At 47.3% G+C, this 23,656-nt stretch overlaps 1 protein-coding gene across 1 annotated transcript in view; it reads left to right on the forward strand.

Moving 5' to 3' along the window:
• The first annotated feature begins 1,901 nt into the window (after window positions 1–1,901).
• Window positions 1,902–23,656, forward strand: part of LOC115137741 (short transient receptor potential channel 7-like) — a 105,825-nt gene continuing 84,070 nt past the window's right edge. Inside the window, exon 1 of the mRNA XM_065018544.1 lies at window positions 1,902–2,350. Within this exon, the coding sequence (XP_064874616.1) occupies window positions 1,902–2,350 (449 nt within the window). The remainder of the gene's footprint in view (window positions 2,351–23,656) is intronic.

Genomic DNA, 23,656 nt, shown 5'->3' on the forward strand with positions numbered 1-23,656 from the left:
GACCCCTCCTGTCTCAGCCTCCAGTATTTATGCTGCATTAGTTTATGTGTCGGGGGGCTAGGGTCAGTTTGTTATATCTGGAGTACTTCTCCTGTCCTATTCGGTGTCCTGTGTGAATCTAAGTGTGCGTTCTCTAATTCTCTCCTTCTCTCTTTCTTTCTCTCTCTCGGAGGACCTGAGCCCTAGGACCATGCCCCAGGACTACCTGACATGATGACTCCTTGCTGTCCCCAGTCCACCTGGCCATGCTGCTGCTCCAGTTTCAACTGGCCTGGGCCCTAGGACCATGTCCCAGGACTACCTGACATGATGACTCCTTGCTGTCCCCAGTCCACCTGGCCATGCTGCTGCTCAGTTTCAACTGTTCTGCCTTACTATTATTCAACCATGCTGGTCATTTATGAACATTTGAACATCTTGGCCACGTTCTGTTATAATCTCCACCCGGCACAGCCAGAAGAGGACTGGCCACCCCACATATGCTCTCTCTAATTCTCTCTTTCTTTCTCTCTCTCTCGGAGGACCTGAGCCCTAGGACCGTGCCCCAGGACTACCTGACATGATGACTCCTTGCTGTCCCCAGTCCACCTGACTGTGCTGCTGCTCCAGTTTCAACTGTTCTGCCTTATTATTATTCGACCATGCTGGTCATTTATGAACATTTGAACATCTTGGTCATGTTCTGTTATAATCTCTACCCGGCACAGCCAGAAGAGGACTGGCCACCCCACATAGCCTGGTTCCTCTCTAGGTTTCTTCCTAGGTTTTGGCCTTTCTAGGGAGTTTTTCCTAGCCACCGTGCTTTTACACCTGCATTGTTTGCTGTTTGGGGTTTTAGGCTGGGTTTCTGTACAGCACTTTGAGATATCAGCTGATGTACGAAGGGCTATATAAATAAATTTGATTTGATTTGATTTGATTTGATTTTGATTTTATTAAATTATAATAATTAAAACACATGACAGAAACCCTCCCACCAAAATACATTTCAAGTAGGCCTTCACAAAAGGGGTGACCCCGACCCTGTTCACATGGGCCTCCCAAATTGAAAGAAGGGAATCTCTTTCCATAGCAAACAGACAATGAAAGACAAGGCGAGCGTTTCATTCTTTATTAGGCTGGCAGTTGGGTATCGCCAATCCATTAGGCCTGCAGCTCTCAACTGGACAAGCTCTTATTTCTAAACCACCAAGGATTTAACCATGTCAGTCAGGGCTTTGCTTGGACTATATTTAAGAAACCTAAAGCCAGCCAGTTCACCAATTAGAATTGCATTCTGCATGCTTCACCTTTAAAACTCCTATAAGGACCTCATGCTGCATTATGCTCTAATTAATCTACAATGAAGTATTCATAGAATACAGGCTAGTGGGTAGAATGTGATAGATTATAGTCGAGAGCTGAGCACCCTAGTTGAATGCCTGTATCAGTTGTATTATTTCAGCCTGAGCACCCAGGACTTCATCCATCTCAGGGCCTATTTTTTTCACCCAATTTAGCATTTTAAATATGATAGTTGCGTGTGCTGTGTGTGTGTGTGTGTGTGTGTGTGTGTGTGTGTGTGTGTGTGTGTGTGTGTGTGTGTGTGTGTGTGTGTGTGTGTGTGTGTGTGTGTGTGTGTGTGTGTGTGTGTGTGTGTGTGTGTGTGTGTGTGTGTGTGTCTGTGTGTGTGTGTCTGTGTGTATGTGTGGTGTGTGTTAATTAGGGTAGACTTCCCTGTTGCGTGTGCGTGAGAGTTGCTGCGCTAAACAGTGGTGCTATCGGTCCCAACCCGTGCTGGAGAAAAATATGAACTTGTGCCTTCAACTTGTTGAATATATATATATATATATATGCCCTGTGTCTCAGATGTAGAATATTTAAATAACAACTCTAACCTATGCTGCTCGCGATTTCTCCCGATGTCTGACAAAGGAGAGGAAAACGACAGCACCGAACTAGCGCAGCTCCGGTGCTCTCCCTGTCCATCTCCACCCGGTCTCCCCGGAACCCCCTCTCCTCCACGGCCGCCGGACTTCTCCAGTCCCCCGTTGCTTCGAGACCCAGCCCCGGCTCCTCAGGACTGCCTCCACCCTCCACCCGAGGACTGCAAACCTGGGTACTCCCCGCGCTTCACCCCGCCAAAGTTCACCCAGCGCCTGACGAAGACACGCGCTCTGTTCCGCCAAAGTCAGAATTCGCGCGCAGCTGCCGCAGCTGATAACTGCCCGACAGCTGTCCCCTCGGCAGCGTTTCAGGACCGCGGACAGCGACTCCCCCGCGGACAGGACCAAGATGATTACACGAACCACTGCACAGATCCAGATAAGCTACTAGAGCCGCCGCGAGACAGCAGCGAGACCCAGACACAGTGAGTCCACTCTTTTATTCATTCAGACAAGTTTATACCGTATTCAAATATGTGGAAACACGATTAGTTGTTAAAGAAGGATTCAGGAAACTGAATCAAGTGGGGTAGTGTATGTATAGGATACTCAAAATGTTATTCACGATGAGTGAATACAGTAATGCCATATTTTTTGATTGCTTATATATTGGGATTGTGCAGACATATTCTACCCAGATATACTCCTCCCATTGGTCATGTATGGAGCTTTAGTGTTTTCACCCTGGACCTCAACATAGGCTACAGAGAGCACACAGCGGTGGCTGGTGTGTTGTCCAGTGACAGCGTTCTACTGTAGTTCCTTGTTGGTGTGTTGTCCAGTGACAGCGTTCTACTGTAGTTCCTTGTCGGTGTGTTGTCCAGTGTCCCTTGTTGGTGTGTTGTCCAGTGACAGCGTTCTACTGTAGTTCCTTGTCCAGTGACAGCGTTCTACTGTAGTTCCTTGTTGGTGTGTTGTCCAGTGACAGCGTTCTACTGTAGTTCCTTGTTGGTGTGTTGTCCAGTGACAGCGTTCTACTGTAGTTCCTTGTCGGTGTGTTGTCCAGTGACAGCGTTCTACTGTAGTTCCTTGTTGGTGTGTTGTCCAGTGACAGCGTTCTACTGTAGTTCCTTGTTGGTGTGTTGTCCAGTGACAGTCCAGTTCCTTGACGTTCTACTGTAGTTCCTTGTTGGTGTGTTGTCCAGTGACAGCGTTCTACTGTAGTTCCTTGTTGGTGTGTTGTCCAGTGACAGCGTTCTACTGTAGTTCCTTGTTGGTGTGTTGTCCAGTGACAGAGTTCTACTGTAGTTCCTTGTTGGTGTGTTGTCCAGTGACAGCGTTCTACTGTAGTTCCTTGTTGGTGTGTTGTCCAGTGACAGCGTTCTACTGTAGTTCCTTGTTGGTGTGTTGTCCAGTGACAGCGTTCTACTGTAGTTCCTTGTTGGTGTGTTGTCCAGTGACAGCGTTCTACTGTAGTTCCTTGTTGGTGTGTTGTCCAGTGACAGCGTTCTACTGTAGTTCCTTGTTGGTGTGTTGTCCAGTGACAGCGTTCTACTGTAGTTCCTTGTTGGTGTGTTGTCCAGTGACAGCGTTCTACTGTAGTTCCTTGTTGGTGTGTTGTCCAGTGACAGCGTGACAGCGTTCTACTGTAGTTCCTTGTTGGTGTGTTGTCCAGTGACAGCGTTCTACTGTAGTTCCTTGTTGGTGTGTTGTCCAGTGACAGCGTTCTACTGTAGTTCCTTGTTGGTGTGTTGTCCAGTGACAGCGTTCTACTGTAGTTCCTTGTTGGTGTGTTGTCCAGTGACAGCGTTCTACTGTAGTTCCTTGTTGGTGTGTTGTCCAGTGACAGCGTTCTACTGTAGTTCCTTGTTGGTGTGTTGTCCAGTGACAGCGTTCTACTGTAGTTCCTTGTTGGTGTGTTGTCCAGTGACAGCGTTCTACTGTAGTTCCTTGTTGGTGTGTTGTCCAGTGACAGCGTTCTACTGTAGTTCCTTGTTGGTGTGTTGTCCAGTGACAGCGTTCTACTGTAGTTCCTTGTTGGTGTGTTGTCCAGTGACAGCGTTCTACTGTAGTTCCTTGTTGGTGTGTTGTCCAGTGACAGCGTTCTACTGTAGTTCCTTGTTGGTGTGTTGTCCAGTGACAGCGTTCTACTGTAGTTCCTTGTTGGTGTGTTGTCCAGTGACAGCGTTCTACTGTAGTTCCTTGTTGGTGTGTTGTCCAGTGACAGCGTTCTACTGTAGTTCCTTGTTGGTGTGTTGTCCAGTGACAGCGTTCTACTGTAGTTCCTTGTTGGTGTGTTGTCCAGTGACAGCGTTCTACTGTAGTTCCTTGTTGGTGTGTTGTCCAGTGACAGCGTTCTACTGTAGTTCCTTGTGGTGTGTTGTCCAGTGACAGCATTCTACTTAGTTCCTTGTTGGTGTGTTGTCCAGTGACAGCGTTCTACTGTAGTTCCTTGTTGGTGTGTTGTCCAGTGACAGCGTTCTACTGTAGTTCCTTGTTGGTGTGTTGTCCAGTGACAGCGTTCTACTGTAGTTCCTTGTTGGTGTGTTGTCCAGTGACAGCGTTCTACTGTAGTTCCTTGTTGGTGTGTTGTCCAGTGACAGCGTTCTACTGTAGTTCCTTGTTGGTGTGTTGTCCAGTGACAGCGTTCTACTGTAGTTCCTTGTTGGTGTGTTGTCCAGTGACAGCGTTCTACTGTAGTTCCTTGTTGGTGTGTTGTCCAGTGACAGCGTTCTACTGTAGTTCCTTGTTGGTGTGTTGTCCAGTGACAGCGTTCTACTGTAGTTCCTTGTTGGTGTGTTGTCCAGTGACAGCGTTCTACTGTAGTTCCTTGTTGGTGTGTTGTCCAGTGACAGCGTTCTACTGTAGTTCCTTGTTGGTGTGTTGTCCAGTGACAGCGTTCTACTGTAGTTCCTTGTTGGTGTGTTGTCCAGTGACAGAGTTTCTACTGTAGTTCCTTGTTGGTGTGTTGTCCAGTGACAGCGTTCTACTGTAGTTCCTTGTTGGTGTGTTGTCCAGTGACAGCGTTCTACTGTAGTTCCTTGTTGGTGTGTTGTCCAGTGACAGCGTTCTACTGTAGTTCCTTGTTGGTGTGTTGTCCAGTGACAGCGTTCTACTGTAGTTCCTTGTTGGTGTGTTGTCCAGTGACAGCGTTCTACTGTAGTTCCTTGTTGGTGTGTTGTCCAGTGACAGCGTTCTACTGTAGTTCCTTGTTGGTGTGTTGTCCAGTGACAGCGTTCTACTGTAGTTCCTTGTTGGTGTGTTGTCCAGTGACAGCGTTCTACTGTAGTTCCTTGTTGGTGTGTTGTCCAGTGACAGCGTTCTACTGTAGTTCCTTGTTGGTGTGTTGTCCAGTGACAGCGTTCTACTGTAGTTCCTTGTTGGTGTGTTGTCCAGTGACAGAGTTCTACTGTAGTTCCTTGTTGGTGTGTTGTCCAGTGACAGCGTTCTACTGTAGTTCCTTGTTGGTGTGTTGTCCAGTGACAGCGTTCTACTGTAGTTCCTTGTTGGTGTGTTGTCCAGTGACAGCGTTCTACTGTAGTTCCTTGTTGGTGTGTTGTCCAGTGACAGCGTTCTACTGTAGTTCCTTGTTGGTGTGTTGTCCAGTGACAGCGTTCTACTGTAGTTCCTTGTTGGTGTGTTGTCCAGTGACAGCGTTCTACTGTAGTTCCTTGTTGGTGTGTTGTCCAGTGACAGCGTTCTACTGTAGTTCCTTGTTGGTGTGTTGTCCAGTGACAGAGTTCTTCTACTGTAGTTCCTTGTTGGTGTGTTGTCCAGTGACAGCGTTCTACTGTAGTTCCTTGTTGGTGTGTTGTCCAGTGACAGCGTTCTACTGTTCCTTGTTGGTGTGTTGTCCAGTGACAGCGTTCTACTGTAGTTCCTTGTTGGTGTGTTGTCCAGTGACAGCGTTCTACTGTAGTTCCTTGTTGGTGTGTTGTCCAGTGACAGCGTTCTACTGTAGTTCCTTGTTGGTGTGTTGTCCAGTGACAGCGTTCTACTGTAGTTCCTTGTTGGTGTGTTGTCCAGTGACAGCGTTCTACTGTAGTTCCTTGTTGGTGTGTTGTCCAGTGACAGCATTCTACTGTAGTTCCTTGTTGGTGTGTTGTCCAGTGACAGCGTTCTAGACACTGTAGTTCCTTGTTGGTGTGTTGTCCAGTGACAGCGTTCTACTGTAGTTCCTTGTTGGTGTGTTGTCCAGTGACAGCGTTCTACTGTAGTTCCTTGTTGGTGTGTTGTCCAGTGACAGCGTTCTACTGTAGTTCCTTGTTGGTGTGTTGTCCAGTGACAGCGTTCTACTGTAGTTCCTTGTTGGTGTGTTGTCCAGTGACAGCGTTCTACTGTAGTTCCTTGTTGGTGTGTTGTCCAGTGACAGCGTTCTACTGTAGTTCCTTGTTGGTGTGTTGTCCAGTGACAGCGTTCTACTGTAGTTCCTTGTTGGTGTGTTGTCCAGTGACAGCGTTCTACTGTAGTTCCTTGTTGGTGTGTTGTCCAGTGACAGCGTTCTACTGTAGTTCCTTGTTGGTGTGTTGTCCAGTGACAGCGTTCTACTGTAGTTCCTTGTTGGTGTGTTGTCCAGTGACAGCGTTCTTGTAGTTCCTTGTTGGTGTGTTGTCCAGTGACAGCGTTCTACTGTAGTTCCTTGTTGGTGTGTTGTCCAGTGACAGCGTTCTACTGTAGTTCCTTGTTGGTGTGTTGTCCAGTGACAGCGTTCTACTGTAGTTCCTTGTTGGTGTGTTGTCCAGTGACAGCGTTCTACTGTAGTTCCTTGTTGGTGTGTTGTCCAGTGACAGCGTTCTACTGTAGTTCCTTGTTGGTGTGTTGTCCAGTGACAGCGTTCTACTGTAGTTCCTTGTTGGTGTGTTGTCCAGTGACAGCGTTCTATTGTAGTTCCTTGTTGGTGTGTTGTCCAGTGACAGCGTTCTACTGTAGTTCCTTGTTGGTGTGTTGTCCAGTGACAGCGTTCTACTGTAGTTCCTTGTTGGTGTGTTGTCCAGTGACAGAGTTCTACTGTAGTTCCTTGTTGGTGTGTTGTCCAGTGACAGCGTTCTACTGTAGTTCCTTGTCGGTGTGTTGTCCAGTGACAGCATTCTACTGTAGTTCCTTGTTGGTGTGTTGTCCAGTGACAGCGTTCTACTGTAGTTCCTTGTCGGTGTGTTGTCCAGAGACAGCATTCTACTGTAGTTCCTTGTTGGTGTGTTGTCCAGTGACAGCGTTCTACTGTAGTTCCTTGTTGGTGTGTTGTCCAGTGACAGAGTTCTACTGTAGTTCCTTGTTGGTGTGTTGTCCAGTGACAGCGTTCTACTGTAGTTCCTTGTTGGTGTGTTGTCCAGTGACAGCATTCTACTGTAGTTCCTTGTTGGTGTGTTGTCCAGTGACAGCGTTCTACTGTAGTTCCTTGTTGGTGTGTTGTCCAGTGACAGCGTTCTACTGTAGTTCCTTGTTGGTGTGTTGTCCAGTGACAGCGTTCTACTGTAGTTCCTTGTTGGTGTGTTGTCCAGTGACAGCGTTCTACTGTAGTTCCTTGTTGGTGTGTTGTCCAGTGACAGCGTTCTACTGTAGTTCCTTGTTGGTGTGTTGTCCAGTGACAGCGTTCTACTGTAGTTCCTTGTTGGTGTGTTGTCCAGTGACAGCGTTCTACTGTAGTTCCTTGTTGGTGTGTTGTCCAGTGACAGCGTTCTACTGTAGTTCCTTGTTGGTGTGTTGTCCAGTGACAGCGTTCTACTGTAGTTCCTTGTTGGTGTGTTGTCCAGTGACAGCATTCTACTGTAGTTCCTTGTTGGTGTGTTGTCCAGTGACAGCGTTCTACTGTAGTTCCTTGTTGGTGTGTTGTCCAGTGACAGCGTTCTACTGTAGTTCCTTGTTGGTGTGTTGTCCAGTGACAGCGTTCTACTGTAGTTCCTTGTTGGTGTGTTGTCCAGTGACAGCGTTCTACTGTAGTTCCTTGTTGGTGTGTTGTCCAGTGACAGCATTCTACTGTAGTTCCTTGTTGGTGTGTTGTCCAGTGACAGCGTTCTACTGTAGTTCCTTGTTGGTGTGTTGTCCAGTGACAGCATTCTACTGTAGTTCCTTGTTGGTGTGTTGTCCAGTGACAGCGTTCTACTGTAGTTCCTTGTCGGTGTGTTCCAGTTGGTGTGTTGTCCAGTGACAGCAGTTCTACTGTAGTTCCTTGTTGGTGTGTTGTCCAGTGACAGCGTTCTACTGTAGTTCCTTGTTGGTGTGTTGTCCAGTGACAGCGTTCTACTGTAGTTCCTTGTTGGTGTGTTGTCCAGTGACAGCGTTCTACTGTAGTTCCTTGTTGGTGTGTTGTCCAGTGACAGCGTTCTATTGTAGTTCCTTGTTGGTGTGTTGTCCAGTGACAGCGTTCTACTGTAGTTCCTTGTTGGTGTGTTGTCCAGTGACAGCGTTCTACTGTAGTTCCTTGTTGGTGTGTTGTCCAGTGACAGCAGTTCTACTGTAGTTCCTTGTTGGTGTGTTGTCCAGTGACAGCGTTCTACTGTAGTTCCTTGTTGGTGTGTTGTCCAGTGACAGCGTTCTACTGTAGTTCCTTGTTGGTGTGTTGTCCAGTGACAGAGTTCTACTGTAGTTCCTTGTTGGTGTGTTGTCCAGTGACAGCGTTCTACTGTAGTTCCTTGTTGGTGTGTTGTCCAGTGACAGCGTTCTACTGTAGTTCCTTGTTGGTGTGTTGTCCAGTGACAGCATTCTACTGTAGTTCCTTGTTGGTGTGTTGTCCAGTGACAGCGTTCTACTGTAGTTCCTTGTTGGTGTGTGTGTTGTTCCTTGTTGGTGTGTTGTCAGTGACAGCGTTCTACTGTAGTTCCTTGTTGGTGTGTTGTCCAGTGACAGCGTTCTACTGTAGTTCCTTGTTGGTGTGTTGTCCAGTGACAGCGTTCTACTGTAGTTCCTTGTTGGTGTGTTGTCCAGTGACAGCGTTCTACTGTAGTTCCTTGTTGGTGTGTTGTCCAGTGACAGCGTTCTACTGTAGTTCCTTGTTGGTGTGTTGTCCAGTGACAGCATTCTACTGTAGTTCCTTGTTGGTGTGTTGTCCAGTGACAGCGTTCTACTGTAGTTCCTTGTTGGTGTGTTGTCCAGTGACAGCGTTCTACTGTAGTTCCTTGTTGGTGTGTTGTCCAGTGACAGCGTTCTACTGTAGTTCCTTGTTGGTGTGTTGTCCAGTGACAGCAGTTCTACTGTAGTTCCTTGTTGGTGTGTTGTCCAGTGACAGCGTTCTACTGTAGTTCCTTGTTGGTGTGTTGTCCAGTGACAGCGTTCTACTGTAGTTCCTTGTTGGTGTGTTGTCCAGTGACAGCGTTCTACAGTTCCTTGTTGGTGTGTTGTCCAGTGACAGCGTTCTACTGTAGTTCCTTGTTGGTGTGTTGTCCAGTGACAGCGTTCTACTGTAGTTCCTTGTTGGTGTGTTGTCCAGTGACAGCGTTCTACTGTAGTTCCTTGTTGGTGTGTTGTCCAGTGACAGCGTTCTACTGTAGTTCCTTGTTGGTGTGTTGTCCAGTGACAGAGTTCTACTGTAGTTCCTTGTTGGTGTGTTGTCCAGTGACAGCGTTCTACTGTAGTTCCTTGTCGGTGTGTTGTCCAGTGACAGCATTCTACTGTAGTTCCTTGTTGGTGTGTTGTCCAGTGACAGAGTTTCTACTGTAGTTCCTTGTTGGTGTGTTGTCCAGTGACAGCGTTCTACTGTAGTTCCTTGTTGGTGTGTTGTCCAGTGACAGCATTCTACTGTAGTTCCTTGTTGGTGTGTTGTCCAGTGACAGCGTTCTACTGTAGTTCCTTGTTGGTGTGTTGTCCAGTGACAGCATTCTACTGTAGTTCCTTGTTGGTGTGTTGTCCAGTGACAGCGTTCTACTGTAGTTCCTTGTTGGTGTGTTGTCCAGTGACAGCGTTCTACTGTAGTTCCTTGTTGGTGTGTTGTCCAGTGACAGCGTTCTATTGTAGTTCCTTGTTGGTGTGTTGTCCAGTGACAGCGTTCTACTGTAGTTCCTTGTTGGTGTGTTGTCCAGTGACAGCGTTCTACTGTAGTTCCTTGTTGGTGTGTTGTCCAGTGACAGCGTTCTACTGTAGTTCCTTGTTGGTGTGTTGTCCAGTGACAGCGTTCTACTGTAGTTCCTTGTTGGTGTGTTGTCCAGTGACAGCGTTCTACTGTAGTTCCTTGTTGGTGTGTTGTCCAGTGACAGCGTTCTACTGTAGTTCCTTGTTGGTGTGTTGTCCAGTGACAGCGTTCTACTGTAGTTCCTTGTTGGTGTGTTGTCCAGTGACAGCGTTCTACTGTAGTTCCTTGTTGGTGTGTTGTCCAGTGACAGAGTGACAGAGTTCTACTGTAGTTCCTTGTTGGTGTGTTGTCCAGTGACAGCGTTCTACTGTAGTTCCTTGTTGGTGTGTTGTCCAGTGACAGCGTTCTACTGTAGTTCCTTGTTGGTGTGTTGTCCAGTGACAGCGTTCTACTGTAGTTCCTTGTCGGTGTGTTGTCCAGTGACAGCGTTCTACTGTAGTTCCTTGTTGGTGTGTTGTCCAGTGACAGCGTTCTACTGTAGTTCCTTGTTGGTGTGTTGTCCAGTGACAGAGTTCTACTGTAGTTCCTTGTTGGTGTGTTGTCCAGTGACAGCGTTCTACTGTAGTTCCTTGTCGGTGTGTTGTCCAGTGACAGCATTCTACTGTAGTTCCTTGTTGGTGTGTTGTCCAGTGACAGCGTTCTACTGTAGTTCCTTGTTGGTGTGTTGTCCAGTGACAGCGTTCTACTGTAGTTCCTTGTTGGTGTGTTGTCCAGTGACAGCGTTCTACTGTAGTTCCTTGTTGGTGTGTTGTCCAGTGACAGCGTTCTACTGTAGTTCCTTGTTGGTGTGTTGTCCAGTGACAGCGTTCTACTGTAGTTCCTTGTTGGTGTGTTGTCCAGTGACAGCGTTCTACTGTAGTTCCTTGTTGGTGTGTTGTCCAGTGACAGCGTTCTACTGTAGTTCCTTGTTGGTGTGTTGTCCAGTGACAGAGTGACAGCGTTCTACTGTAGTTCCTTGTTGGTGTGTTGTCCAGTGACAGCGTTCTACTGTAGTTCCTTGTTGGTGTGTTGTCCAGTGACAGCGTTCTACTGTAGTTCCTTGTTGGTGTGTTGTCCAGTGACAGCGTTCTACTGTAGTTCCTTGTTGGTGTGTTGTCCAGTGACAGCGTTCTACTGTAGTTCCTTGTTGGTGTGTTGTCCAGTGACAGCGTTCTACTGTAGTTCCTTGTTGGTGTGTTGTCCAGTGACAGAGTTCTACTGTAGTTCCTTGTTGGTGTGTTGTCCAGTGACAGCGTTCTACTGTAGTTCCTTGTTGGTGTGTTGTCCAGTGACAGCGTTCTACTGTAGTTCCTTGTTGGTGTGTTGTCCAGTGACAGCATTCTACTGTAGTTCCTTGTTGGTGTGTTGTCCAGTGACAGCATTCTACTGTAGTTCCTTGTTGGTGTGTTGTCCAGTGACAGCGTTCTACTGTAGTTCCTTGTTGGTGTGTTGTCCAGTGACAGCGTTCTACTGTAGTTCCTTGTTGGTGTGTTGTCCAGTGACAGCGTTCTACTGTAGTTCCTTGTTGGTGTGTTGTCCAGTGACAGCGTTCTACTGTAGTTCCTTGTTGGTGTGTTGTCCAGTGACAGCGTTCTACTGTAGTTCCTTGTTGGTGTGTTGTCCAGTGACAGCGTTCTACTGTAGTTCCTTGTTGGTGTGTTGTCCAGTGACAGCAGTTCTACTGTAGTTCCTTGTTGGTGTGTTGTCCAGTGACAGCGTTCTACTGTAGTTCCTTGTTGGTGTGTTGTCCAGTGACAGCGTTCTACTGTAGTTCCTTGTTGGTGTGTTGTCCAGTGACAGCGTTCTACTGTAGTTCCTTGTTGGTGTGTTGTCCAGTGACAGAGTTCTACTGTAGTTCCTTGTTGGTGTGTTGTCCAGTGACAGCGTTCTACTGTAGTTCCTTGTTGGTGTGTTGTCCAGTGACAGCGTTCTACTGTAGTTCCTTGTTGGTGTGTTGTCCAGTGACAGCGTTCTACTGTAGTTCCTTGTTGGTGTGTTGTCCAGTGACAGTTCTACAGTTCCTTGTTGGTGTGTTGTCCAGTGACAGCGTTCTACTGTAGTTCCTTGTTGGTGTGTTGTCCAGTGACAGCGTTCTACTGTAGTTCCTTGTTGGTGTGTTGTCCAGTGACAGCGTTCTACTGTAGTTCCTTGTTGGTGTGTTGTCCAGTGACAGCGTTCTACTGTAGTTCCTTGTTGGTGTGTTGTCCAGTGACAGCGTTCTACTGTAGTTCCTTGTTGGTGTGTTGTCCAGTGACAGCGTTCTACTGTAGTTCCTTGTTGGTGTGTTGTCCAGTGACAGCGTTCTACTGTAGTTCCTTGTTGGTGTGTTGTCCAGTGACAGCGTTCTACTGTAGTTCCTTGTTGGTGTGTTGTCCAGTGACAGCGTTCTACTGTAGTTCCTTGTTGGTGTGTTGTCCAGTGACAGCGTTCTACTGTAGTTCCTTGTTGGTGTGTTGTCCAGTGACAGAGTTCTACTGTAGTTCCTTGTTGGTGTGTTGTCCAGTGACAGCGTTCTACTGTAGTTCCTTGTTGGTGTGTTGTCCAGTGACAGCGTTCTACTGTAGTTCCTTGTTGGTGTGTTGTCCAGTGACAGCATTCTACTGTAGTTCCTTGTTGGTGTGTTGTCCAGTGACAGCGAGTTCTACTGTAGTTCCTTGTTGGTGTGTTGTCCAGTGACAGCGTTCTACTTCCTTGTTGGTGTGTTGTCCAGTGACAGCGTTCTACTGTAGTTCCTTGTTGGTGTGTTGTCCAGTGACAGAGTTCTACTGTAGTTCCTTGTTGGTGTGTTGTCCAGTGACAGCGTTCTACTGTAGTTCCTTGTTGGTGTGTTGTCCAGTGACAGCGTTCTACTGTAGTTCCTTGTTGGTGTGTTGTCCAGTGACAGCGTTCTACTGTAGTTCCTTGTTGGTGTGTTGTCCAGTGACAGCGTTCTACTGTAGTTCCTTGTTGGTGTGTTGTCCAGTGACAGCGTTCTACTGTAGTTCCTTGTCGGTGTGTTGTCCAGAGACAGCATTCTACTGTAGTTCCTTGTTGGTGTGTTGTCCAGTGACAGCGTTCTACTGTAGTTCCTTGTCGGTGTGTTGTCCAGTGACAGCATTCTACTGTAGTTCCTTGTTGGTGTGTTGTCCAGTGACAGCGTTCTACTGTAGTTCCTTGTTGGTGTGTTGTCCAGTGACAGAGTTCTACTGTAGTTCCTTGTTGGTGTGTTGTCCAGTGACAGCGTTCTATTGTAGTTCCTTGTTGGTGTGTTGTCCAGTGACAGCGTTCTACTGTAGTTCCTTGTTGGTGTGTTGTCCAGTGACAGCGTTCTACTGTAGTTCCTTGTTGGTGTGTTGTCCAGTGACAGCGTTCTACTGTAGTTCCTTGTTGGTGTGTTGTCCAGTGACAGCGTTCTACTGTAGTTCCTTGTTGGTGTGTTGTCCAGTGACAGCGTTCTATTGTAGTTCCTTGTTGGTGTGTTGTCCAGTGACAGCGTTCTACTGTAGTTCCTTGTTGGTGTGTTGTCCAGTGACAGCGTTCTACTGTAGTTCCTTGTTGGTGTGTTGTCCAGTGACAGCGTTCTACTGTAGTTCCTTGTCGGTGTGTTGTCCAGTGACAGAGTTCTACTGTAGTTCCTTGTTGGTGTGTTGTCCAGTGACAGAGTTCTACTGTAGTTCCTTGTTGGTGTGTTGTCCAGTGACAGCGTTCTACTGTAGTTCCTTGTCGGTGTGTTGTCCAGTGACAGCATTCTACTGTAGTTCCTTGTTGGTGTGTTGTCCAGTGACAGAGTGACAGAGTTCTACTGTAGTTCCTTGTTGGTGTGTTGTCCAGTGACAGCGTTCTACTGTAGTTCCTTGTCGGTGTGTTGTCCAGAGACAGCATTCTACTGTAGTTCCTTGTTGGTGTGTTGTCCAGTGACAGCGTTCTACTGTAGTTCCTTGTTGGTGTGTTGTCCAGTGACAGCGTTCTACTGTAGTTCCTTGTTGGTGTGTTGTCCAGTGACAGCGTTCTATTTTAGTTCCTTGTTGGTGTGTTGTCCAGTGACAGCGTTCTACTGTAGTTCCTTGTTGGTGTGTTGTCCAGTGACAGCGTTCTACTGTAGTTCCTTGTTGGTGTGTTGTCCAGTGACAGCGTTCTACTGTAGTTCCTTGTTGGTGTGTTGTCCAGTGACAGCGTTCTACTGTAGTTCCTTGTTGGTGTGTTGTCCAGTGACAGCGTTCTACTGTAGTTCCTTGTTGGTGTGTTGTCCAGTGACAGCGTTCTACTGTAGTTCCTTGTTGGTGTGTTGTCCAGTGACAGCGTTCTACTGTAGTTCCTTGTTGGTGTGTTGTCCAGTGACAGCGTTCTACTGTAGTTCCTTGTTGGTGTGTTGTCCAGTGACAGCGTTCTACTGTAGTTCCTTGTTGGTGTGTTGTCCAGTGACAGCGTTCTACTGTAGTTCCTTGTTGGTGTGTTGTCCAGTGACAGCGTTCTACTGTAGTTCCTTGTTGGTGTGTTGTCCAGTGACAGCGTTCTACTGTAGTTCCTTGTTGGTGTGTTGTCCAGTGACAGCGTTCTACTGTAGTTCCTTGTTGGTGTGTTGTCCAGTGACAGCGTTCTACTGTAGTTCCTTGTTGGTGTGTTGTCCAGTGACAGCATTCTACTGTAGTTCCTTGTTGGTGTGTTGTCCAGTGACAGCGTTCTACTGTAGTTCCTTGTTGGTGTGTTGTCCAGTGACAGCATGTAGTTCCTTGTTGGTGTGTTGTCCAGTGACAGCGTTCTACTGTAGTTCCTTGTTGGTGTGTTGTCCAGTGACAGCGTTCTACTGTAGTTCCTTGTTGGTGTGTTGTCCAGTGACAGCGTTCTACTGTAGTTCCTTGTTGGTGTGTTGTCCAGTGACAGCGTTCTACTGTAGTTCCTTGTTGGTGTGTTGTCCAGTGACAGCGTTCTACTGTAGTTCCTTGTTGGTGTGTTGTCCAGTGACAGCGTTCTACTGTAGTTCCTTGTTGGTGTGTTGTCCAGTGACAGCGTTCTACTGTAGTTCCTTGTTGGTGTGTTGTCCAGTGACAGCGTTCTACTGTAGTTCCTTGTTGGTGTGTTGTCCAGTGACAGAGTTCTACTGTAGTTCCTTGTTGGTGTGTTGTCCAGTGACAGCGTTCTACTGTAGTTCCTTGTTGGTGTGTTGTCCAGTGACAGCGTTCTACTGTAGTTCCTTGTTGGTGTGTTGTCCAGTGACAGCATTCTACTGTAGTTCCTTGTTGGTGTGTTGTCCAGTGACAGCGTTCTACTGTAGTTCCTTGTTGGTGTGTTGTCCAGTGACAGCGTTCTACTGTAGTTCCTTGTTGGTGTGTTGTCCAGTGACAGCATTCTACTGTAGTTCCTTGTTGGTGTGTTGTCCAGTGACAGCGTTCTACTGTAGTTCCTTGTTGGTGTGTTGTCCAGTGACAGCGTTCTACTGTAGTTCCTTGTTGGTGTGTTGTCCAGTGACAGCGTTCTATTGTAGTTCCTTGTTGGTGTGTTGTCCAGTGACAGCGTTCTACTGTAGTTCCTTGTTGGTGTGTTGTCCAGTGACAGCGTTCTACTGTAGTTCCTTGTTGGTGTGTTGTCCAGTGACAGCGTTCTACTGTAGTTCCTTGTTGGTGTGTTGTCCAGTGACAGCGTTCTACTGTAGTTCCTTGTTGGTGTGTTGTCCAGTGACAGCGTTCTACTGTAGTTCCTTGTTGGTGTGTTGTCCAGTGACAGAGTTCTACTGTAGTTCCTTGTTGGTGTGTTGTCCAGTGACAGCGTTCTACTGTAGTTCCTTGTTGGTGTGTTGTCCAGTGACAGCATTCTACTGTAGTTCCTTGTTGGTGTGTTGTCCAGTGACAGAGTGACAGAGTTCTACTGTAGTTCCTTGTTGGTGTGTTGTCCAGTGACAGCGTTCTACTGTAGTTCCTTGTTGGTGTGTTGTCCAGTGACAGCGTTCTACTGTAGTTCCTTGTTGGTGTGTTGTCCAGTGACAGCGTTCTACTGTAGTTCCTTGTTGGTGTGTTGTCCAGTGACAGCATTCTAGTTCCTTGTTGGTGTGTTGTCCAGTGACAGCGTTCTACTGTAGTTCCTTGTTGGTGTGTTGTCCAGTGACAGCGTTCTACTGTAGTTCCTTGTTGGTGTGTTGTCCAGTGACAGCGTTCTACTGTAGTTCCTTGTTGGTGTGTTGTCCAGTGACAGCGTTCTACTGTAGTTCCTTGTTGGTGTGTTGTCCAGTGACAGCGTTCTACTGTAGTTCCTTGTTGGTGTGTTGTCCAGTGACAGCGTTCTACTGTAGTTCCTTGTTGGTGTGTTGTCCAGTGACAGCGTTCTACTGTAGTTCCTTGTTGGTGTGTTGTCCAGTGACAGCGTTCTACTGTAGTTCCTTGTTGGTGTGTTGTCCAGTGACAGCGTTCTATTGTAGTTCCTTGTTGGTGTGTTGTCCAGTGACAGCGTTCTACTGTAGTTCCTTGTTGGTGTGTTGTCCAGTGACAGCATTCTATTGTAGTTCCTTGTTGGTGTGTTGTCCAGTGACAGCGTTCTACTGTAGTTCCTTGTTGGTGTGTTGTCCAGTGACAGCGTTCTACTGTAGTTCCTTGTCGGTGTGTTGTCCAGTGACAGCATTCTACTGTAGTTCCTTGTTGGTGTGTTGTCCAGTGACAGCGTTCTACTGTAGTTCCTTGTTGGTGTGTTGTCCAGAGACAGCATTCTACTGTAGTTCCTTGTTGGTGTGTTGTCCAGTGACAGCGTTCTACTGTAGTTCCTTGTTGGTGTGTTGTCCAGTGACAGCGTTCTACTGTAGTTCCTTGTTGGTGTGTTGTCCAGTGACAGCGTTCTACTGTAGTTCCTTGTTGGTGTGTTGTCCAGTGACAGCGTTCTACTGTAGTTCCTTGTTGGTGTGTTGTCCAGTGACAGCGTTCTACTGTAGTTCCTTGTTGGTGTGTTGTCCAGTGACAGCGTTCTACTGTAGTTCCTTGTTGGTGTGTTGTCCAGTGACAGCGTTCTACTGTAGTTCCTTGTTGGTGTGTTGTCCAGTGACAGCGTTCTACTGTAGTTCCTTGTTGGTGTGTTGTCCAGTGACAGCGTTCTACTGTAGTTCCTTGTTGGTGTGTTGTCCAGTGACAGCGTTCTACTGTAGTTCCTTGTTGGTGTGTTGTCCAGTGACAGCGTTCTACTGTAGTTCCCAGTGACAGCGTTCTACTGTAGTTCCTTGTTGGTGTGTTGTCCAGTGACAGCGTTCTACTGTAGTTCCTTGTTGGTGTGTTGTCCAGTGACAGCGTTCTACTGTAGTTCCTTGTTGGTGTGTTGTCCAGTGACAGCGTTCTACTGTAGTTCCTTGTCGGTGTGTTGTCCAGTGACAGCATTCTACTGTAGTTCCTTGTTGGTGTGTTGTCCAGTGACAGAGTCTACTGTAGTTCCTTGTTGGTGTGTTGTCCAGTGACAGCGTTCTACTGTAGTTCCTTGTTGGTGTGTTGTCCAGTGACAGCGTTCTACTGTAGTTCCTTGTTGGTGTGTTGTCCAGTGACAGCGTTCTACTGTAGTTCCTTGTTGGTGTGTTGTCCAGTGACAGCGTTCTACTGTAGTTCCTTGTTGGTGTGTTGTCCAGTGACAGCGTTCTACTGTAGTTCCTTGTTGGTGTGTTGTCCAGTGACAGCGTTCTACTGTAGTTCCTTGTTGGTGTGTTGTCCAGTGACAGCGTTCTACTGTAGTTCCTTGTTGGTGTGTTGTCCAGTGACAGCGTTCTACTGTAGTTCCTTGTTGGTGTGTTGTCCAGTGACAGCGTTCTACTGTAGTTCCTTGTTGGTGTGTTGTCCAGTGACAGCGTTCCTTGTTGGTGTGTTGTCCAGTGACAGCGTTCTACTGTAGTTCCTTGTTGGTGTGTTGTCCAGTGACAGCGTTCTACTGTAGTTCCTTGTTGGTGTGTTGTCCAGTGACAGCGTTCTACTGTAGTTCCTTGTTGGTGTGTTGTCCAGTGACAGCGTTCTACTGTAGTTCCTTGTTGGTGTGTTGTCCAGTGACAGCATTCTACTGTAGTTCCTTGTTGGTGTGTTGTCCAGTGACAGAGTGACAGAGTTCTACTGTAGTTCCTTGTTGGTGTGTTGTCCAGTGACAGCGTTCTACTGTAGTTCCTTGTTGGTGTGTTGTCCAGTGACAGCGTTCTACTGTAGTTCCTTGTTGGTGTGTTGTCCAGTGACAGCGTTCTACTGTAGTTCCTTGTTGGTGTGTTGTCCAGTGACAGCGTTCTACTGTAGTTCCTTGTTGGTGTGTTGTCCAGTGACAGCGTTCTACTGTAGTTCCTTGTTGGTGTGTTGTCCAGTGACAGCGTTCTACTGTAGTTCCTTGTTGGTGTGTTGTCCAGTGACAGCGTTCTACTGTAGTTCCTTGTTGGTGTGTTGTCCAGTGACAGCGTTCTACTGTAGTTCCTTGTTGGTGTGTTGTCCAGTGACAGCGTTCTACTGTAGTTCCTTGTTGGTGTGTTGTCCAGTGACAGCGTTCTACTGTAGTTCCTTGTTGGTGTGTTGTCCAGTGACAGCGTTCTACTGTAGTTCCTTGTTGGTGTGTTGTCCAGTGACAGCGTTCTACTGTAGTTCCTTGTTGGTGTGTTGTCCAGTGACAGCGTTCTACTGTAGTTCCTTGTTGGTGTGTTGTCCAGTGACAGCGTTCTAGTAGTTCCTTGTTGGTGTGTTGTCCAGTGACAGCGTTCTACTGTAGTTCCTTGTTGGTGTGTTGTCCAGTGACAGAGTTCTACTGTAGTTCCTTGTTGGTGTGTTGTCCAGTGACAGCGTTCTACTGTAGTTCCTTGTTGGTGTGTTGTCCAGTGACAGCGTTCTACTGTAGTTCCTTGTCGGTGTGTTGTCCAGTGACAGCGTTCTACTGTAGTTCCTTGTTGGTGTGTTGTCCAGTGACAGCGTTCTACTGTAGTTCCTTGTTGGTGTGTTGTCCAGTGACAGCGTTCTACTGTAGTTCCTTGTTGGTGTGTTGTCCAGTGACAGCGTTCTACTGTAGTTCCTTGTTGGTGTGTTGTCCAGTGACAGCGTTCTACTGTAGTTCCTTGTTGGTGTGTTGTCCAGTGACAGCGTTCTACTGTAGTTCCTTGTTGGTGTGTTGTCCAGTGACAGCGTTCTACTGTAGTTCCTTGTCGGTGTGTTGTCCAGTGACAGAGTTCTACTGTAGTTCCTTGTTGGTGTGTTGTCCAGTGACAGAGTTCTACTGTAGTTCCTTGTTGGTGTGTTGTCCAGTGACAGCGTTCTACTGTAGTTCCTTGTTGGTGTGTTGTCCAGTGACAGCATTCTACTGTAGTTCCTTGTTGGTGTGTTGTCCAGTGACAGAGTGACAGAGTTCTACTGTAGTTCCTTGTTGGTGTGTTGTCCAGTGACAGCGTTCTACTGTAGTTCCTTGTCGGTGTGTTGTCCAGAGACAGCATTCTACTGTAGTTCCTTGTTGGTGTGTTGTCCAGTGACAGCGTTCTACTGTAGTTCCTTGTTGGTGTGTTGTCCAGTGACAGTTCCTTGTTGTTGTTGTCCAGTGACAGCGTTCTATTGTAGTTCCTTGTTGGTGTGTTGTCCAGTGACAGCGTTCTACTGTAGTTCCTTGTTGGTGTGTTGTCCAGTGACAGCGTTCTACTGTAGTTCCTTGTTGGTGTGTTGTCCAGTGACAGCGTTCTACTGTAGTTCCTTGTTGGTGTGTTGTCCAGTGACAGCGTTCTACTGTAGTTCCTTGTTGGTGTGTTGTCCAGTGACAGCGTTCTACTGTAGTTCCTTGTCGGTGTGTTGTCCAGTGACAGCATTCTACTGTAGTTCCTTGTTGGTGTGTTGTCCAGTGACAGAGTGACAGAGTTCTACTGTAGTTCCTTGTTGGTGTGTTGTCCAGTGACAGCGTTCTACTGTAGTTCCTTGTTGGTGTGTTGTCCAGAGACAGCATTCTACTGTAGTTCCTTGTTGGTGTGTTGTCCAGTGACAGCGTTCTACTGTAGTTCCTTGTTGGTGTGTTGTCCAGTGACAGAGTTCTACTGTAGTTCCTTGTTGGTGTGTTGTCCAGTGACAGCGTTCTACTGTAGTTCCTTGTTGGTGTGTTGTCCAGTGACAGCGTTCTACTGTAGTTCCTTGTTGGTGTGTTGTCCAGTGACAGCGTTCTACTGTAGTTCCTTGTTGGTGTGTTGTCCAGTGACAGCGTTCTACTGTAGTTCCTTGTTGGTGTGTTGTCCAGTGACAGCGTTCTACTGTAGTTCCTTGTTGGTGTGTTGTCCAGTGACAGCATTCTACTGTAGTTCCTTGTTGGTGTGTTGTCCAGTGACAGCGTTCTACTGTAGTTCCTTGTTGGTGTGTTGTCCAGTGACAGCGTTCTACTGTAGTTCCTTGTTGGTGTGTTGTCCAGTGACAGCGTTCTACTGTAGTTCCTTGTTGGTGTGTTGTCCAGTGACAGCGTTCTACTGTTCTAGTAGTTCCTTGTTGGTGTGTTGTCCAGTGACAGCGTTCTACTGTAGTTCCTTGTTGGTGTGTTGTCCAGTGACAGCGTTCTACTGTAGTTCCTTGTTGGTGTGTTGTCCAGTGACAGCAGTTCTACTGTAGTTCCTTGTTGGTGTGTTGTCCAGTGACAGCGTTCTACTGTAGTTCCTTGTTGGTGTGTTGTCCAGTGACAGCGTTCTACTGTAGTTCCTTGTTGGTGTGTTGTCCAGTGACAGCGTTCTACTGTAGTTCCTTGTTGGTGTGTTGTCCAGTGACAGCAGTTCTACTGTAGTTCCTTGTTGGTGTGTTGTCCAGTGACAGCGTTCTACTGTAGTTCCTTGTTGGTGTGTTGTCCAGTGACAGCGTTCTACTGTAGTTCCTTGTTGGTGTGTTGTCCAGTGACAGCGTTCTACTGTAGTTCCTTGTTGGTGTGTTGTCCAGTGACAGCGTTCTACTGTAGTTCCTTGTTGGTGTGTTGTCCAGTGACAGCGTTCTACTGTAGTTCCTTGTTGGTGTGTTGTCCAGTGACAGCGTTCTACTGTAGTTCCTTGTTGGTGTGTTGTCCAGTGACAGCGTTCTACTGTAGTTCCTTGTTGGTGTGTTGTCCAGTGACAGCGTTCTACTGTAGTTCCTTGTTGGTGTGTTGTCCAGTGACAGCGTTCTACTGTAGTTCCTTGTTGGTGTGTTGTCCAGTGACAGCGTTCTACTGTAGTTCCTTGTTGGTGTGTTGTCCAGTGACAGCGTTCTACTGTAGTTCCTTGTTGGTGTGTTGTCCAGTGACAGCGTTCTACTGTAGTTCCTTGTTGGTGTGTTGTCCAGTGACAGCGTTCTACTGTAGTTCCTTGTTGGTGTGTTGTCCAGTGACAGCGTTCTACTGTAGTTCCTTGTTGGTGTGTTGTCCAGTGACAGCGTTCTACTGTAGTTCCTTGTTGGTGTGTTGTCCAGTGACAGAGTTCTACTGTAGTTCCTTGTTGGTGTGTTGTCCAGTGACAGCGTTCTACTGTAGTTCCTTGTTGGTGTGTTGTCCAGTGACAGCGTTCTCCTTGTTGGTGTGTTGTCCAGTGACAGCATTCTACTGTAGTTCCTTGTTGGTGTGTTGTCCAGTGACAGCAGAGTTCTACTGTAGTTCCTTGTTGGTGTGTTGTCCAGTGACAGCGTTCTACTGTAGTTCCTTGTCGGTGTGTTGTCCAGTGACAGCATTCTACTGTAGTTCCTTGTTGGTGTGTTGTCCAGTGACAGCGTTCTACTGTAGTTCCTTGTTGGTGTGTTGTCCAGTGACAGCGTTCTACTGTAGTTCCTTGTTGGTGTGTTGTCCAGTGACAGCGTTCTATTGTAGTTCCTTGTTGGTGTGTTGTCCAGTGACAGCGTTCTACTGTAGTTCCTTGTTGGTGTGTTGTCCAGTGACAGCGTTCTACTGTAGTTCCTTGTTGGTGTGTTGTCCAGTGACAGAGTTCTACTGTAGTTCCTTGTTGGTGTGTTGTCCAGTGACAGCGTTCTACTGTAGTTCCTTGTCGGTGTGTTGTCCAGTGACAGCATTCTACTGTAGTTCCTTGTTGGTGTGTTGTCCAGTGACAGAGTGACAGAGTTCTACTGTAGTTCCTTGTTGGTGTGTTGTCCAGTGACAGCGTTCTACTGTAGTTCCTTGTTGGTGTGTTGTCCAGTGACAGCGTTCTACTGTAGTTCCTTGTTGGTGTGTTGTCCAGTGACAGCGTTCTACTGTAGTTCCTTGTTGGTGTGTTGTCCAGTGACAGCGTTCTACTGTAGTTCCTTGTTGGTGTGTTGTCCAGTGACAGCGTTCTACTGTAGTTCCTTGTTGGTGTGTTGTCCAGTGACAGCGTTCTACTGTAGTTCCTTGTTGGTGTGTTGTCCAGTGACAGCGTTCTACTGTAGTTCCTTGTTGGTGTGTTGTCCAGTGACAGCGTTCTACTGTAGTTCCTTGTTGGTGTGTTGTCCAGTGACAGCGTTCTACTGTAGTTCCTTGTTGGTGTGTTGTCCAGTGACAGCGTTCTACTGTAGTTCCTTGTTGGTGTGTTGTCCAGTGACAGCGTTCTACTGTAGTTCCTTGTTGGTGTGTTGTCCAGTGACAGCGTTCTACTGTAGTTCCTTGTTGGTGTGTTGTCCAGTGACAGCGTTCTACTGTAGTTCCTTGTCCCAGTGACAGCATTCTACTGTAGTTCCTTGTTGGTGTGTTGTCCAGTGACAGCAGTTCTACTGTAGTTCCTTGTTGGTGTGTTGTCCAGTGACAGCGTTCTACTGTAGTTCCTTGTTGGTGTGTTGTCCAGTGACAGCATTCTACTGTAGTTCCTTGTTGGTGTGTTGTCCAGTGACAGCGTTCTACTGTAGTTCCTTGTTGGTGTGTTGTCCAGTGACAGCGTTCTACTGTAGTTCCTTGTTGGTGTGTTGTCCAGTGACAGCGTTCTACTGTAGTTCCTTGTTGGTGTGTTGTCCAGTGACAGCGTTCTACTGTAGTTCCTTGTTGGTGTGTTGTCCAGTGACAGCGTTCTACTGTAGTTCCTTGTTGGTGTGTTGTCCAGTGACAGCGTTCTACTGTAGTTCCTTGTTGGTGTGTTGTCCAGTGACAGCGTTCTACTGTAGTTCCTTGTTGGTGTGTTGTCCAGTGACAGCGTTCTACTGTAGTTCCTTGTTGGTGTGTTGTCCAGTGACAGCGTTCTACTGTAGTTCCTTGTTGGTGTGTTGTCCAGTGACAGCGTTCTACTGTAGTTCCTTGTTGGTGTGTTGTCCAGTGACAGCGTTCTACTGTAGTTCCTTGTTGGTGTGTTGTCCAGTGACAGCATTCTACTGTAGTTCCTTGTTGGTGTGTTGTCCAGTGACAGAGTTCTACTGTAGTTCCTTGTTGGTGTGTTGTCCAGTGACAGCGTTCTACTGTAGTTCCTTGTTGGTGTGTTGTCCAGTGACAGCGTTCTACTGTAGTTCCTTGTTGGTGTGTTGTCCAGTGACAGCGTTCTACTGTAGTTCCTTGTTGGTGTGTTGTCCAGTGACAGCGTTCTACTGTAGTTCCTTGTTGGTGTGTTGTCCAGTGACAGCGTTCTACTGTAGTTCCTTGTTGGTGTGTTGTCCAGTGACAGCGTTCTACTGTAGTTCCTTGTTGGTGTGTTGTCCAGTGACAGCGTTCTACTGTAGTTCCTTGTTGGTGTGTTGTCCAGTGACAGCGTTCTACTGTAGTTCCTTGTTGGTGTGTTGTCCAGTGACAGCGTTCTACTGTAGTTCCTTGTCGGTGTGTTGTCCAGTGACAGCATTCTACTGTAGTTCCTTGTTGGTGTGTTGTCCAGTGACAGAGTGACAGAGTTCTACTGTAGTTCCTTGTTGGTGTGTTGTCCAGT

This window comes from Oncorhynchus nerka, linkage group LG5 (assembly GCF_034236695.1).
Source record: "Oncorhynchus nerka isolate Pitt River linkage group LG5, Oner_Uvic_2.0, whole genome shotgun sequence".
In the NCBI taxonomy this organism is placed as follows: domain Eukaryota; kingdom Metazoa; phylum Chordata; class Actinopteri; order Salmoniformes; family Salmonidae; genus Oncorhynchus; species Oncorhynchus nerka.